General features: G+C 47.7%; 1 protein-coding gene and 1 non-coding gene across 2 annotated transcripts; both read left to right on the plus strand.

The window, feature by feature from the left end:
• Nucleotides 1-50: 50 nt before the first annotated feature.
• Coq4 (coenzyme Q4) lies at nt 51-9,078 on the plus strand. Its single transcript, XM_034496100.2, has 7 exons — nt 51-637; nt 717-848; nt 1,918-2,014; nt 2,479-2,581; nt 7,466-7,595; nt 8,064-8,157; nt 8,514-9,078. Exons 1-7 carry the CDS (start codon nt 568-570, stop codon nt 8,683-8,685), a joined length of 798 nt encoding a protein of 265 aa, XP_034351991.1. The 5' UTR covers nt 51-567; the 3' UTR covers nt 8,686-9,078.
• A 2,908-nt stretch (nt 9,079-11,986) lies between these two features.
• LOC117704861 (U2 spliceosomal RNA) lies at nt 11,987-12,172 on the plus strand. Its single transcript, XR_004606373.1, has one exon. It is a non-coding gene; the product is annotated as a U2 spliceosomal RNA (small nuclear RNA).
• The last annotated feature ends 3,370 nt before the right edge of the window (nt 12,173-15,542 follow it).

The raw sequence follows: 15,542 nt of genomic DNA on the forward strand, positions 1-15,542 counted from the left end.
GCCGGAAGAGGTTCGAATCTTATTGTCCTCCGGGGAGGAAATATGGAGATGGAGAAGGAAATAGGGCCGGATATTGAACAGCCTAGTTCTCCGTTATGTTCATTTTGGATTCCTTTTCAGGAGTTTTTGTTTGTTTCTCATATATCCCAGGCTGCCCTCAAACTTGCTACGTTGCCGAAAATTCCTGATTTTCCTGTCTCCACGTTCCCAAGTGCTGGAGTGACGGGGAATTCACACCGGGCTTGGTTTTTGAGACAAGGTTTCAAGTAGCTCAGGCTGTTTTCGAACTTAAGAATTCTCCAAGAAGGATCTTGAACTGATCCTTCGGCCTCCAGTTTTCAAGTGCTGGGTTGACAGATATACGCTATAAATAACGCCTGGCTCAGAGCAGTTGTCTTAAGTCAGTGGCAAACAAATCTTGTGGCTTTTCTTCTCATGCTCCTATCCACATTACAACATCTCCGATCAAAAAGCCACAGTGAGTTCATTTCCCAAGGAGTCTTTTGACTTCTCCGGCCTCCGTCGTACCTGTGGAGCCCCGCCCATCCACCGCGGACGTCCGCTGCCATGGCGACCCTGCTGCTTCGCTCCCTGCGCCTCCACCGCAGTCTCCCTCACCCTACACCGCCAGCTGTAGGTGAGCAGCTCTGACCCCGGTGTTCACGGCGACAGTAGAACCGGGCTTCTCTCACCTTTACCTCTTTCCTGCTCCGCAGATGTGCCTCTCAGGGCCGAGAGTCATGGCGCCCGCCTGCTGTACCCAGACCACATCCCCACCACCTCGCTGCAAAAGATGCTGCTGGCTGTGGGCGCGGCGGGAATGGCACTCTACAACCCCTATCGCCACGGTAAGGCCGTTCACTTCTCGGTCTCGAAAGCTTGGGCCGGTCAAGACTTCTGTCAAAGCCTTAGTTTGTGGACATTCAAACCTGGCTGTGCCTATCTCATAGTTCCCAGGAAAGTTTACAATAATCAGGTGTCTGATTATCATAAGCCAGAACTGTTATGGATCTGCTGGGCACAGGGAGGAGAGGAGGAAAGCGGCGTGAGATCTACAGGTCTGCCTTTTTGTAATTCTTGGGAGAGTCTGTCATCCTGGCATATTAATCTCTGGGCTGAACGACCTTACAGGTACACACACATTACAACATTCTCACTGGGTAGTAAATAATCTTAGGTAAGGTCAAGGATCATGAGCTTCAGGATTTTCTATGCTGAAACAGTTTAAGACCAGCTTCTTATTCCATATATAGCCAGACTTTGTTCAAAAAAAGAAAAGCTGGGAGGAAGAGAAAGACAAGACATGTGGTGTGATTTGTATAGGATCTTGTAACTGTCCTTGTACTCATCTCTAACATAATTTTTTTTTTAGAAAAAATTGTTTTGTTGAGACAAGGTCTCATGTAGACTGAGCTGGCCTCTTAACTCCATAGGATGACTTTGAGTTCCTGATCAATCTGCCTCCCTAACCCCTGAATGCTGGTACTACAGGTATGTGCCACCATACCCAGTTTATATGATGCTGGGAACCAAACTCAGGGCTTTGAGTGTGCTAAGCCAGCACTGTGTCAGCTTAGTTACTGCCGTTCATCACCATTTAATCTGAAGGCCTGTACTAGTCAGCGGAAACATGACACTCTGTCTCGATAATGAGCTATGAAAATGGTTCCTACTGTTGATGAAAGCCACCATATTCCAATAGATTTATAATGCTAAAGACAGTAGCTTGCTGTCCTGGTGGCACACACCTTTAATCTAGCACTCGGGAAACAGAGGCAGAAAGATCTCTGAGTTTGAGGCAAGCCTGGTCTACATAGTGAGTTCCGGGACAGCCTGTACTTTTACAAAAAGAGATTGTCTCAAACAAACAAACAAAAGGATCCCATCCTCTGTCTTTGCCCATCTCTGTCCTTTTAGACATGGTTGCTGTTCTAGGAGAGACCACAGGATGCCACACCCTGAAGTTCCTCAGGGACCAGATGAAGAAGGATCCAGAGGGTGCCCAGATTCTACAGTAGGTCCCACCTTTCCCTTGGCATTGGCAAGGATGTGTCAGTCCTTATCCTGTAAGGAGCCCTACAGAGGACCATGGGGAGATGCATTGCCTGGGGCACTGCTCAAAACCAAGAGCACACATCCCCTGGGTTGTACAATATGTCTTCTTAATCCAGTGTCAGTCACAAGACTCTGCTTGCACTAAGCTCTCAGTGGCTAGTTGTACTTCTCCAAATGTGCTCTCTCTATCCCCTCCCTGGCATCTGTGGCACTTCTTCTCTAACGAGATTGTGCTTTGAAGACACCGGCTCAGCCCTGGGTTGTGATGGTCTCCACAGTCCCTAATACTGCAGTGCTCCGTTAGGGCTTGTGACGACATAGATGTCCTGTGTTCCTATGTCCACTTCAGCTTCCTTTATGTGACCCTTTCACTTGCCTTAGTTGACACATGCCCAGTCCTACCTTCTACATTCTATCTTTCAGAGAGCGTCCCCGGATCTCGCTGTCTACCCTCGACCTAAGCCAGCTTCAGAGCCTGCCTGAAGGCTCCCTGGGCCGTGAGTATCTCCGCTTCCTGGAAGTTAATGTGAGTTTTCGGGCTCTGTGTCCAGCAGTTACCAATAAGGGTAGAGGGTGGCATGGGAGGATTCAGCCTAGGGTGGGAGGATGCCTAAGATGCCAACTAAGGTGGGAGTGGTTTTCAGTCTTTGACATTTTTCTGTGTGATGGATAAATGGTCTGGTAATGTCATCCCAAATACTGGAGGTTACTAACCTCCTGTTGTGTGCCAGCTGCCAGGCTGGTATGTGACCTGGCTTGATCCTCCCAGTGACCTTTCTAGTAAGTTCTGTTGGCATCCTCTTGCAAGACATGAGGACTCAGGCACAGAGTGAGCAGTGAGGCAACTGAAGTTCACAGCTAGTCCTGCCCTGGGCAGTGTTCCACCCAAGAGTCCTGGGAACCAGTGTGGGACTGTCCTGCACCAGGCTAGAGATGGCTGAAGGAGGGGATTCCCATTACTTGGCATCTGCCGCCCATCATTCCGTGCGCTTCGGTGTAGCAAGCCAGGTTCCTGACCTCCTGGAGCTTGTGCTCTTATTAGAGAGGCAGTTAATAAAGTAGTTGTTTTTAGGGTTTTTTGTTTTGTTTTGTTTTGTTTTGTTTGTTTGTTTTTTCGAGACAGGGTTTCTCTGTATAGCCCTGGCTGTCCTAGAACTCACTCTGTAGACCAGGCTGACCTCGAACTCAGAAATCCGCTTGCCTCTGCCTCCCAAGTGCTGGGATTAAAGGCGTGCACCGCCACCACCACCACCACCCCGGCAAGTACTTTTAAAAACTGAAATTAAAGTGTAGTGGTCTGAGGAGATAGCTCAGTTGGTCAAGTTCACGTAGAAAGGCCTGGGGCCAGTCCTCAGCATGAACCTGCTGTGGACTAGAGGAAAGGTAATCAGAAGCTCAGGGTTGGCCTTACCCACATAGTGAGGTTTTGGCCAACCTGGGTTATACAAGACCCTGCCTTTGGAGGTAAAGTATTTCTTGAGTACTTAGAATACATCAGACATTCTGCTCAGCCACAGGTCACAATGAACTAAAATAGCCAGACATCTGTTGCTGGGGAGCCTATAGCCTCAAGGGCGGGCTGAAGGGGACAAGACATGGGGCAGGGGATGTCTCTGGATGGAGCAGGGGTAGCCACTGCCTGGTCAGTGCTCAGGAGAGACCCTTTCAGGGAGACTTGGAAGATGGGGTGCTGTCAGCTTTGTAGAGTTCCGGGGAGGAACACTCTAAGCAGAAAAATAAACAAGCTCAAAGAAGCAGGATGACGCAAGGCTGGGAGGACCGCTCCGACTGGCTTAGTGCTTGCTGCTTAAACACGGGAGCCTGAGTTTGTAAAAGCAGACCTGGCAGTTTATACCTGCAACCCTGCAGTTCAACACTGCAGAGGGAGGGGAGCTGATCCCAGAAGGTCACGGTCCAGCCAGCTGACCTTTATCACTGAGCCCCTGGTGCAGTTAGAGATTTCTCTCAGAAACTGAGATGGAGAGTAAGGAAGACACTCAACACCAACCTCTGGCCACCACACACGTCATACATGTGCATATAAGCACATATGCCACACATGTATCGAAAAAGAAAAAGGAAATCAAGCCAATTGCTATGATGTAATCCTACACACTTGATTGAAACAGGAGGGTTACCACTGAATTCAAGATCGACCTGGCTATGTAGGGAGTAACCATACCTACTGTCCTTACAGGCTGTAAACAGGCTGGAGAGACAGCTTAGTGGTTAAGAGTGTTTATTGCTCTTTCAAAGGACCTGATTCAATCCCCAGCACCCACACAGCAACTCACAGCCTTCTATAACTCCAGTTCCAGGGGATCTGACATGTTCCTCTGGCCTCTGTAGGCGGCTAGCACACACTTGGTGCATAGACATATATACGTGAACAACAGCCATGTGTATATTAAAAGAAGAATAACAAAACAAAACATTGGAGGGTCTGGGGACAGAGCTCAGTGGTAGATAGTTCACCATGCCTACGGCCCTGGGCTCTGTCCCCAGCATAAGCGTATAGACAGACAAAATACACTAAAGAGGCATGCATAGGGGACAGGGAAAGATTAGGCTGATCGTTGTCCTGGGGCCTTGGGAAAGAAACTGCATTTTGTAATAGGAACCATTAAAAATGATCAGAAAGTTTTAAAATAGTAATCCCAGCTTTCAGGAGGCAGAGGTGGGTGGATCTCTGGTCTACACAGTTCCAGGACAGCCAGGGCTACACAGAGACCCTCTCTCAAAATGGAACAAAGGAAAGGTCAGTATAATCTAGTTTTCCTACTCCACCTGTCCCTTCCCTCTATCATGCACACATCTCTTTGAAGCTTAGTGGCTCTCGCTTGAGCCAGAAGCCAGCCAGGCTGCAGGAGGAGGAGAGTGGCCAAGGGCTACTATAGAACAAGTGCTTAGAGGTGCACAGTGCTGCTGTGGATTGGGCGAGTCTTGACTGGGAAGCCTCCTGTGCCTCACAGGCTCTGTAGTAGCATCCCCGACTTCTACCTACCAGATGCCAGTTGACTCCCTCATCACTGGTAACAACCTTAAATGTCTAGACGCTGTAAAGATCCCCTGCTGAGCAGTTGAGAACCACTACTCAATGAAGGAATTGCCCCCCAGACGCAAGCTGCCTCTCGCCTTCTCCTAGCACCTTTGCATTGGCAGGGCAGTCACCTGCCCTAGTTTCACCAGGGTGCAGATTATTTCATCAGTGAGGATCCTGCCCCAAGTGCCACCATGGGAGGGACAGCTTCTGCATTGCCCACAGCCTTTAGTCCTGTTGCTGGTATGGGGAAGAGGTCTATTAGGGCCGTCCTGGGCACCTTACCTAGTGTGTTTCCTACTCTGGTGGCAGTCTGGAGATGTGGCACTTCTAACACAAGGGACACAGCTACAGAATGGAAAGGAGCACCTTGAGCTTTGCATAGATCTAGGTGAAAGTTCAAGGTAAAGTCACAGGAACAGAGGCTGGCAGTACTGAAAGGCGTGGTCATCCTTTGGCAAGTTGAAGGAACGTGGGTAATGTCCCACATGTCTTCCCAGTCTCACAGCCCTGCAGAGATTCTCCCCCAGAAAGTCGACAGAGCCTTCACCTCCAGGGCATTAATATGACTGACTGATAATGGGTGTCAAGGCTGCTGGCTTTGTAGACCAACAGAGTTTGTCCCAGCTACCTCAGCTGTGGTATCTTTACCTTCCTAGCCACATTTTTCTCACCTATTTCTGAAATTAGTAATAGTGTCTACCTCTTAGATTACTTACTGTAAGGGTAACATATGACAATCTGTGTGAAGGACATCGTATAGAATTGACACATAGTAGGTCCTTGGTGAAAGCACCCACTGTTGCTACAGTTGCTTCCTCTTAGCACAGCCCAGCAAGGCCAGAGGTTAACTCGGAGCATAGCACTGTGCCAGCTGCCCGGAGGCAACAAATACCTGGGATCTATCAGCTTCCGAGGAAGCTGAAGCCGTGTTGGACCAGGCCAGCTAGGCTGACCCCAGGCTGCTCAGGCACTGATGCAGACTCAGAGAGGCAGGGTTGAGTGAAGAAGGATAATCAGCCTGTGCTGGCAGTGCACACCTGTAATCTCCAGCATTAAGGAGGCGGAGGCAGAAGACCTGCCCTGAGCTCAAGGCCAGCCAGGGCCATGTGGGAAGAGACCCTTTAAAACCTAGACCAGGCACCAGAGTCACAGTAGTGAGTGAAATGGCCAGCCTGTCCCAAAGCGCACAAGACAACTCCAGCCACATGGGGACTTAAAGCTTCCTACTGGCTCCTTAAAAGCAAAAGGAAGCAGATAGAAATAATCTAATAACATTTGGGATTTACTTACTTATTTTGATTTTTGAGAAAGGCTCATAGCCCAGGGTAGCCTCAAATTCTCTATGTAGCTAAAGATGACTGTGAACTCCTGATTCTTCTATCTCTACCTTCCAGCTGCCACGATTACAGCTATACAGCACTGTGCCTGGTTGTATGCAGTACTGAGGGTATGCTGGGCTAGGCCCACACTTATCAACTGAGCTATACCCCAGCCCGTCACAACCACTGTTAAGTTTATAGTTCAGCAACAGTGTGTTTATTTTACATGTACACTTGTATGTGTGTGTGTGAAGATCTTAGAGATTGACATCAAGTGTCTTCCTCAAACTTATGTTCAAGTCAGTCTCTCACTGAATTTAGAGCCCATCAATCTGGCTAAACTGGGTGGCCTCTTGTTTTTCTTTAGTTTTGTTTTGGTTTTTGGTTTTTCAAGACAAGGTTTCTCTGTGTAGTCCTGGCTGTCCTAGAACCCATTCTGTAGATCAAGCTGGCCTCGAACTCAGAAATCCGCCTGCCTCTGCCTCCCAAGCGCTGGGATTAAAGGCATGTGCCACCACTGCCCGGCACCCATTGGCCTCTTGTTTCTGCTTTCTGTGTGCTGGGATTACAGGCACATGAGCAGCCACTTATTTATTTACTTGTTTGTTTATTTATTTGTTTATTATTTCTTTCATGGGTGTTGGGGATGGGGCTCAGAGCCTCTCGCTGATACAGCAATTACTTCATCGACCAAGTCATCCCCTTAGCTCCTAGTATGATCTGTTTGGTTTTTTGTTTTTTGTTTTTTTAATGCAACTAATCTCAGAACTTCTGTCTTACAAAACAGAAAGTTCAAACCCACTCCCCCTCTGCTCACTAAAGCTGTAGACTCCACCAGACTGCCAGCATTGTGTGAGGTGTGAACTGGAGTGGGGGTTGGGGATAATCGGTACCTGAGGCTCCCAGTTAGCAGGTGTGGGAACAGCAGCTGGATTCTCAGATAGGGTATGTGCTCGGTGGGAATACAGCTGAACGTCAACTAGTGGCAGGCCACCAAGGCCCTGGGGGCTGATGGGAAAGGAGTCCAAGGAGGGATTGTGTTCTCCAGAAAGTCTCTCCAGATACACGAGCACCTACACGTTTCGTGGATGATGAAGAGCTAGCCTATGTGATCCAGAGGTACCGTGAGGTACATGACATGCTCCACACCCTGCTTGGGATGCCCACCAATATGCTTGGTGAGTGGCGGTGGGAGAGCCGACTGAGCAGGCCATGCAGGGTACCCCAGCACCAATCTGCCTTCCAGGCAGGGTCCCGGTTCATGCTCCTCTTTATCACTAGCTCCGTCCTGCCTTCTGCATTGTATGTGCCCTGACAGCATCCCTGCCGTCCATCCTCATCCTCCTTGCCTCCCGGCCTTATCTCAGCATTTAGTCACCAAGGATCCCTGCTTCTGAAACCACAGCAACTCCCTGTGGCCTGTACAGACCGTTGTCAGCCTGTCCTTTGAGATCCTCTGCATGCTGTCCCTGTGATTCCCCTCTTCGGCCTTCTCTTACTTCTAGTCAAATGCCCCACAGCCCACATAGGATGAGACTCGACCCCACCAAACCCTACACTGCAAAAGAGGAGCATGCTTCTCGGGGCCACTTCAACATCACTGACCTCCCCTTACTCCCCCACCTCCTATCCTCCCTTACCTCTAGGAGAGGTTGTGGTAAAGTGGTTTGAAGCTGTGCAGACCGGCCTACCCATGTGCATCCTGGGAGCACTCTTCGGACCCATCCGCCTCCGTGCTCAGTAAGTTTTCTGGGATGGGAGGAGAGCTCAGAAGGGCTGGGGCTCCAGGAAGGAGGGATGGAATACAGGTGCTTCATGCCTTTCCAGAAAACAAGGATGGGAAGAATGATTCAGAAACGGAAACTGAGTCAATGGGCCCCAGGGTCTCTGGGGTCAGAACGAACAGGGCCTCATGAAGGTGAAGCTTCTGGAATTGGGCAATCCTTTATTTAAATCTGAGCTTCATCATTCAGGGTGTGTGCTATGAGGGGTGGGAGCTTTCCTCACTAAGATCTGTGTAGGTCTGAGGGACAGCTGACTGAGAACAGAGTCAGTTTGGGGACTTTATGGCTTTTCTTCTCTCTGCTGCCCTCCAGGAGCCTCCAAGTGCTGTTCTCGGAGCTGATCCCTTGGGCGATTGAGAACGGGCGCAGGGCCCCGTGTGTCCTCAGCATCTACTATGAACGTCGTTGGGAGCAGTCCCTGACAGCCCTGCGGGAGGAGCTGGGCATCAGCCCTCCCCCAAAACATTTCCAGGGGCCGGCCTAGCCTGAGCCTGAGCCCGGAGGATGGGGCCTTCCTCTCCTTACAATGCCTTCCTTTCTGCTCTTTGAACCTTGAACTCAGAGTGTCACTTATCATAATTTTTATAGTCATTGCTGCCATGTGCCTTGAGGGCCAGCACAGGAGAGAGAGGTGGGGCACCAGGCTGCTACGAGCCATCGGGAGAGAGCAGTATCTGTGCCTGGAACAGCCAGCTTGGATCATACTGATTGTTCAGGTCTGAGACCCCTCTTCTGAACAGTGACTCTGACAGCGCATCCTGTCAAGCTCTGTCTTTGAAAGCTTGACTACTACATCATGTTGCCAAGCCCTGAGCAGAGTCATGGGGAAGAGGAGGTGTCTTTGGTGTCTGAATAAAGCTCCATCAGGCCTAGAGTCTGCAGGTCGTCCTTAGCCTAGCTCCCTTTGCCTGGGGTACTGGTGAGTGGAATCCCATCCCAATTGGTTGTCGCAGTCATTGGGTCTGAAGTCTAGGAATCAAGTCCCCAGCCAGCAGAAAACTAACAAGTCCCTTCTGTTTCTAAGCCAGACTTTTGATATCAGCTGAGGAACAGTGACAGTGCCTATGGGTCAACAGTAAAGACACTTCCATCAAGTCTGCTGACATGATTCCAGTCCCCAAGACCCACATGGTAGAAAGATAATGGTTTCTCACAAGTTGTCTACCAACATCTGCATACACTATGCATGTGTCCACACACATAAACACACAAAATGAAACTTCAAAACTGGAACAAAACAAAACAGGGCTTTTTTTTTTTTTTTTAAAGATTTATGTATTTTTTATTTATATGAGTACACTGTAGCTGTCTTCAGACACACTAGAAGAGGGCATTGGATCCCATTACGGATGGTTGTGAGTCACCATGTGGTTGCTGGGAATTGAACTCAGGACCTCTGGCAGAACAGTCAATGCTCTTAACCATTGAGCCATCTCTCCAGCCCAAAACAGGGCTTATTAGATGGCTTACAAATGTAAAAGCACGTGCTACCAGGCCTGAAGACCTGACATCCATCCCAAAGACCCACAGAGTGGAAGGTGAAAAACAACTTCTGGCCGGGCGGTGGTAGCGCACGCCTTTAATCCCAGCACTTGGGAGGCAGAGGCAGGCGGATTTCTGAGTTCGAGGCCAGCCTGGTCTACAAAGTGAGTTCCAGTACAGCCAGGGCTACACAGAGAAACCCTATCTCGAAAAACAAAACAAAAAAAAAAACTTCTGCAAGTTGTCCTGACCAGCACAAATGTGCCACGGTGTGCATGCAGTCACACGTGCAAAATAAAATGTAAAAACCATATCTAAAATGATGGGCTGGGCTGGAAAGATGGCTCAGCATTTAAGAACACTGACTGAGGCAGCCGTATTTCTAATTTCGAGGCCAGCCTGGTCTACAGAGCAAGTTCCAGGACAGCCAAGGCTACACAAAGAAACTTTGTCTCAAAATAAATAAATAAATAAATAAATAAATAAATAAATAAATAAATATTTAAAATGATGGGCTGGAGAGATGTCTCAGCAGCTAAGAACTCATAAACAGGACCTGAGTTTAATTCCCAGCACCTACATGGTGATTCATAACCACCCTTAACTTCAGTTCTGGGATCTAATGCTATTTTCTGATCTTGGTCCCAGGCACACTGGTGGTGCATATAAATAAATACACGTCCACAAAATGTTCATCTACATAAATATTTTAAAAACTAAAATGAAGAATGAAGTGTTTGGGACATAGCTCAGTGGTAGAGGACTTGTCTAACTTGCATGAGGTCCTGGGTTTGCTCTCCAGCACCACAGGTACATGTATAACACGCCTGCCTGAGCTTGGCACCCAGGGTCCAGGGCCAGCCTTGCCCATCACTGATCTGCTCTCACTTCCTGAGAGTGTGTTTCCCAACCTTGAAACGAGTGTAGAATGCCTACTGCTCATAAGAGGAAGGCTCAGTAAGATGGCACATGGTGCTGCTTGTTGGTACATCGTGATCACTTAGGAAATAGAAGTTATCACTGGCCAGGAAGGTCTATGGAGAGCTAGCTCACCACTGACAAGGTCAGGCCAAAGTAGTAGGACCATTACAGCCCACAGCTCCTCTGGCCAAAGGAGCAGAATGTGTATGGTGTGAACATTTAGATGTGGCTGAGGCACACTCAGCCTGCCATACAATACCTATCAAGTCAACATCTTTTATCCTAGCATTCAGGAGACAGAGGCAGGCAGAGCTCTGAATTTCAGGCAAGCCTGATCTACAGTATGAATGCCAGGACAACCAGAACTACATAGAGAAACTTTGTCACAAAAGGGCATGGGGCGGGGTGGGGGAGGGGGGAGGCTGGAGAGATGGCTCAGAGGTTAAAAGCACTGATTGCTCTTCCAGAGGTCCTGAGTTCAATTCCCAGCAACCACATGGTAGTTCACAACCATCAGATCATGGGATCTGATGCCCTCTTCTGGTGTGTCTGAAAACATTGACAGTGTACTCATATACATAAAATAAATACATCTTTAAGCCGGGTGGTGGTGGCGCACACCTTTAATCCCAGCACTTGGGAGGCAGAGGCAGGCGGATTTCTGAGTTCGAGGCCAGCCTGGTCTACAGAGTGAGTTCCAGGACAGCCAGGGCTACACAGAGAAACCCTGTCTTGAAAAACCAAAAAAAAAAAAAAAAAAAAAAAAAAAAAAAAAAAAAAAAAGATTGCTGATCTCTCTTCCAGAGGTCCTGAGTTCAATTCCCAGAAACTACAGGGAGGCTCACAACCATCTGTAATGGGATCCAATATCCTCTTCTGGTGTGTCTGAAGACAGTGACGGTATATTCACATAAATAAGTCTTTTTTTAAAAAAACTTCTTTTTTCTGTTAGAAGATTTATTTTATGTATGTGAGTACACTGTAGCTGTCTTCAGACACACCAGAAGAGGGCATCAAATCCCATTACAGATGGTTGTGAGCCACCATGTGGTTGCTGGGAATTGAACTCAGGACCTCTGGAAGAGCAGTCAGTGCTCTTAACTGCTGAGTCATCTCTCCAGGCCCGATAAATAAATCTTTAAGAGAGAGAGAGGTTGGGGAGGAGAGAGGAGACAACTGGGATTAGTTAATGCTTAAGAGTACTTGTTCTTGCAAAGGTCTCTGGTTCAATTCCTGGCACTCACATGGTGGCTCACTGCCATTCATAAGTCCAGTTCCAGAAAGTGCAATGTCCTCTTACAACCTAGTGCTCTCTTCTGACCGCCATAGGCACTTACATGCAAACAAAACATTCACCCATATAATAAAATTAAATACATCTAATGGCTTCTGAAACTTTTGGCTAATATCAATCAAATCTAGCATCTGTTCTTATCAGTCTAATATTGACATGTGGACATGTCCTCTATCCTAGGATCATATATTAAGTGGATTTTTGGAGCTAGGAGTTGGAATGGGAGCTTGTTCCATACACTCCACTCAGGTCCTCTAGGAATAGTGCACCATACATACATACATACATACATACATACATATACACACACACACATACACAAAATTTTTCATTTTTTTTTCTTTTTTTTTCTTTTTTGTTTGTTTTTTCGAGACAGGGTTTCTCTCTGTAGCCCTGGCTGTCCTGGAACTCACTCTGTAGACCAGGCTGGCCTCGAACTCAGAAATCCACCTGCCTCTGCCTCCCAAGTGCTGGGATTAAAGGCGTGTGCCATCACCGACCGGCTCATTTTTGTTTTTTTTGAGTTAAGGTTTCTCTGTAGTGCTGGCTGTCCTGGAACTCACTCTGTAGACCAAGCTGGCCTTGAACTCAGAGATGTGCCTGCCTCTGCCTCCTGAGCAGGGAGCCAGGTACCCCCACATCTGGCTCCCAGATGCCTTCATGAGCTCCTGATGCTTTTATCTTCTTACTATGATGGTCTGAAACTGAGAACTAAAAGCAACGGTTTCTCCCTTACACTACTTCTGCTCAGCTTTCAAGTGTTTGAGTAAAAATTTAAGAAGCAGCTGGTCATACGTACCATTAGGAAACAGGGACAAAGGAAACATTGGATTCCAACCCAATGCCTGCGAGTGCTCAGCTAGGTCTACTTATTGTTGGTGTTATTGTTGAGACAGGGTCTCACTATGTAGCCTTGGCTAGCCTAAAACTCACTATGTAGATGATTGAAATCAGAGAAATCTTTCTGCCTCTGCCCCCTGCGTGCTAGGGTTAAAGGCAGGGACCGTCATGGCTGAGTACTTTTCTTCATTTTATACAGCTCAGAACCCCTTGCCCAGGGAATAATCCCACCGTCAATTAAGATGGATATCCTCACACTATTAATGTAAGATGATTCCCCCACAGGCATGGCCTGAGGCCCACCTCCCAAGTGACCCTAGACTATCAAGTTGTCAACACCATCACCAGCAATAATGGAAACAGGGCCACTTCTGGCCTTAGAGTTGAGGCCAGCTCCAAGTGTGTCGCCTTGAACTCTTGCCAGCCCCAGGAGGTGCACCTATTTAACAGATGCAGAGAGGCTCTGGACTCTTGGGAAAGTGATTTCTCAAAGCCTAGCCACGGAGGGACTCCATCCTAGCTGCGCTGACTGGGAAGGAAAGAAGACAGCCCAAGGAAAGCACTAGGTAGATGAAATGCCAGAATGTGGTGAGGAGCAGCCTAGTCCAGTCTCTGTGTCCAACCATGCCAAGCAGCTTGAAGACAGGATGGCTTGCTTATCTGTGTTTGGTTTCTAGACCTCAGGCCCAGCCCAGCGTTCTGTGGGATTTGACCACTGTGACAAGTCTAGTAAGAAGAGAGCAGTCCCCTCTCCCAAACACACTTGCTTCCTTGCAGATGACTTCAACAATCTAGGACGTGTGTTTTCACTCACTGGTCACCACACTCTCCCTCACTTTTTCTCAAGCACTTTTTCAACAAGCATTTTGCTCTATTTCTTGCTAATCCCTGTGCATGTGACCAGACAGGATCTTTCTGCCCAGAGTTTTTAATCTGATACAAAGCTTTGCCGGGTTATATGGCCTAGACTGGCTGCTACTTCTTTCCTTATTTGAAAAAAAAATCTATTTATATATGTATGTGTATGCATGTTTGCAGAGGCTAAAAGAGGAGTAGGAGTTATAGGCAATTGTGGGCTACTGGCTGTGGGTGCCAGGAAGCACACTTAGATCCTCTGGTAAGCAACAAGTGTTCCCTACTACTGAGTCAGCCTCCCAGGCCCCTGGTTCTTGGTTATTTAGTTGACGTTGAGACAGGGTCTCGATGTAACCCTGGCTCACCTGGAACTCATTATAGAGAACATGCTGATCTCCAACTCACAGAGAACTGCTTGCCTCTGGCTCTTGCACGTGGAAACTAAAAGTATGTGTGTACCAAAGAGGGCACGTGCTTGAGTGGACGGGGAAGGTGTGTGTGTCATAATGCCCTGCTTGGCTTTTTTGGTTGTTTTATTTTTCTGGTTCTGGGATCAAATGAGGGCCTTGGGCAAGCTAGGTATAGCTCTTCTAAGTCCAGCTCCAGCCTGACACACTATGCACTGGGGACAGCTTCAAACACAGGGAGCCATAATGTCTCCTAGAGCTTGATTTATGTGCTCTCTGTAGCCAGCCTATAAACTATAATAATAAATATGTCAGCGCTATTTCAAATGTGTCCATGAATCTGCACACCAGTGCTGTGAGGTGAGCTCATGAATCATATATCTTTGCTCACATATTGTTCATTGGTTTCTTTGAGACAAAATTCTTCCTGTATAGCCTTGACTGGGTACAAACTCACAGAGACCCTCTGCATTCCAAGTGCTGGGATTAGCGTTATGTACCACCATGATTGCCTGACCCCCAAACTCACTTTTGTGCGGTGATGTTTTGTTTTGTTAGTTAGTTTGTTTGTTTTCAAGACAGGATCTCACTATGTAGCTCTGGCTGTTCTGGAATTCACTATGTAGACCAGGCTGGCCTTGAACTCAAAGACCCATTTGACTTTGCCTCCCAAGTGCTGGGGTTAAAGGTATGCACCACCACCACCAACACACTTGACCCCCTAAAACTCACTTTTAATACATAAGAAGGGACTGAGATTTGGAAGTCTCTCCTGAGAACATGATTCTCCTGTTGGTCTGTAACGCCCACGCCTATGAACATGGGGCACCTGCTATTATAGCCCTGGAGACGTCCTTTTAGCTTACTATCAAAACTCTCTGAAGGATACACTCCTGAACAGGTCCAGACCATCATCATACCAGTATTTCATCTGTAATCCCTATAAACGGACCTTGAAGGCGGCCCCTCCCCCTTTAAAAACTTTACCAGGCTGAGTCATGGAAGGAGCTATTTAAAGACAATAGTAGATGGGCAAGTTGCTTAGTCACCCCAAAACTCTTCAGAGGCTCTCAACCCCATGGGCTGTGAGTCTGGACTCTCGCCCACAGCTAGACAGGTGACTTGACAAAGCTCTCAGTTTACAAAGAAACCAGTGTTCCGGAGTATTATCAGTCAGGGTTAAAGTTAGTTACACAGGCTTTAAATCCTGACCTTTGAGGAGACTCTTCAGTTCTTTCTGAACTTTGCGAAGGTACTAAAAACTGTAAAAGTCCCGAGGGAGCGATAGTACCCAGCCATGGTGAATGACCATTCCAAGATGGTCTAGAAGCCTGATGCCCTGTGTATTCTGCCAGAATCCATAATTACTCTTTGTGCAGGCTCACCTCTGTCAGACAGAATTCAGCTTTTTTTTTTTTTTTTTCAGCAAGTGGTATTAAAACATTTGTTAAATTCTATTTCAAGACAAGTGTGGTAGTTCATGCCTGTAATGCCAGTACTCATGGCTGAAGTAGATTGACTGCAGCGAGATTCAGGGCAAAG

Source organism: Arvicanthis niloticus, chromosome 2, assembly GCF_011762505.2.
Source record: "Arvicanthis niloticus isolate mArvNil1 chromosome 2, mArvNil1.pat.X, whole genome shotgun sequence".
In the NCBI taxonomy this organism is placed as follows: Eukaryota; Metazoa; Chordata; class Mammalia; order Rodentia; family Muridae; genus Arvicanthis; species Arvicanthis niloticus.

Coding starts and splice junctions, on each gene's coding strand:
- Coq4 (XM_034496100.2), top strand. CDS start 568: ATGGCGACCCTGCTGCTTCGCTCCCTGCGCCTCCACCGCAGTCTCCCT. Junction 849..1,917: donor CTACAACCCCTATCGCCACG/GTAAGGCCGTTC, acceptor CTGTCCTTTTAG/ACATGGTTGCTGTTCTAGGA. Junction 8,158..8,513: donor CCCATCCGCCTCCGTGCTCA/GTAAGTTTTCTG, acceptor GCTGCCCTCCAG/GAGCCTCCAAGTGCTGTTCT.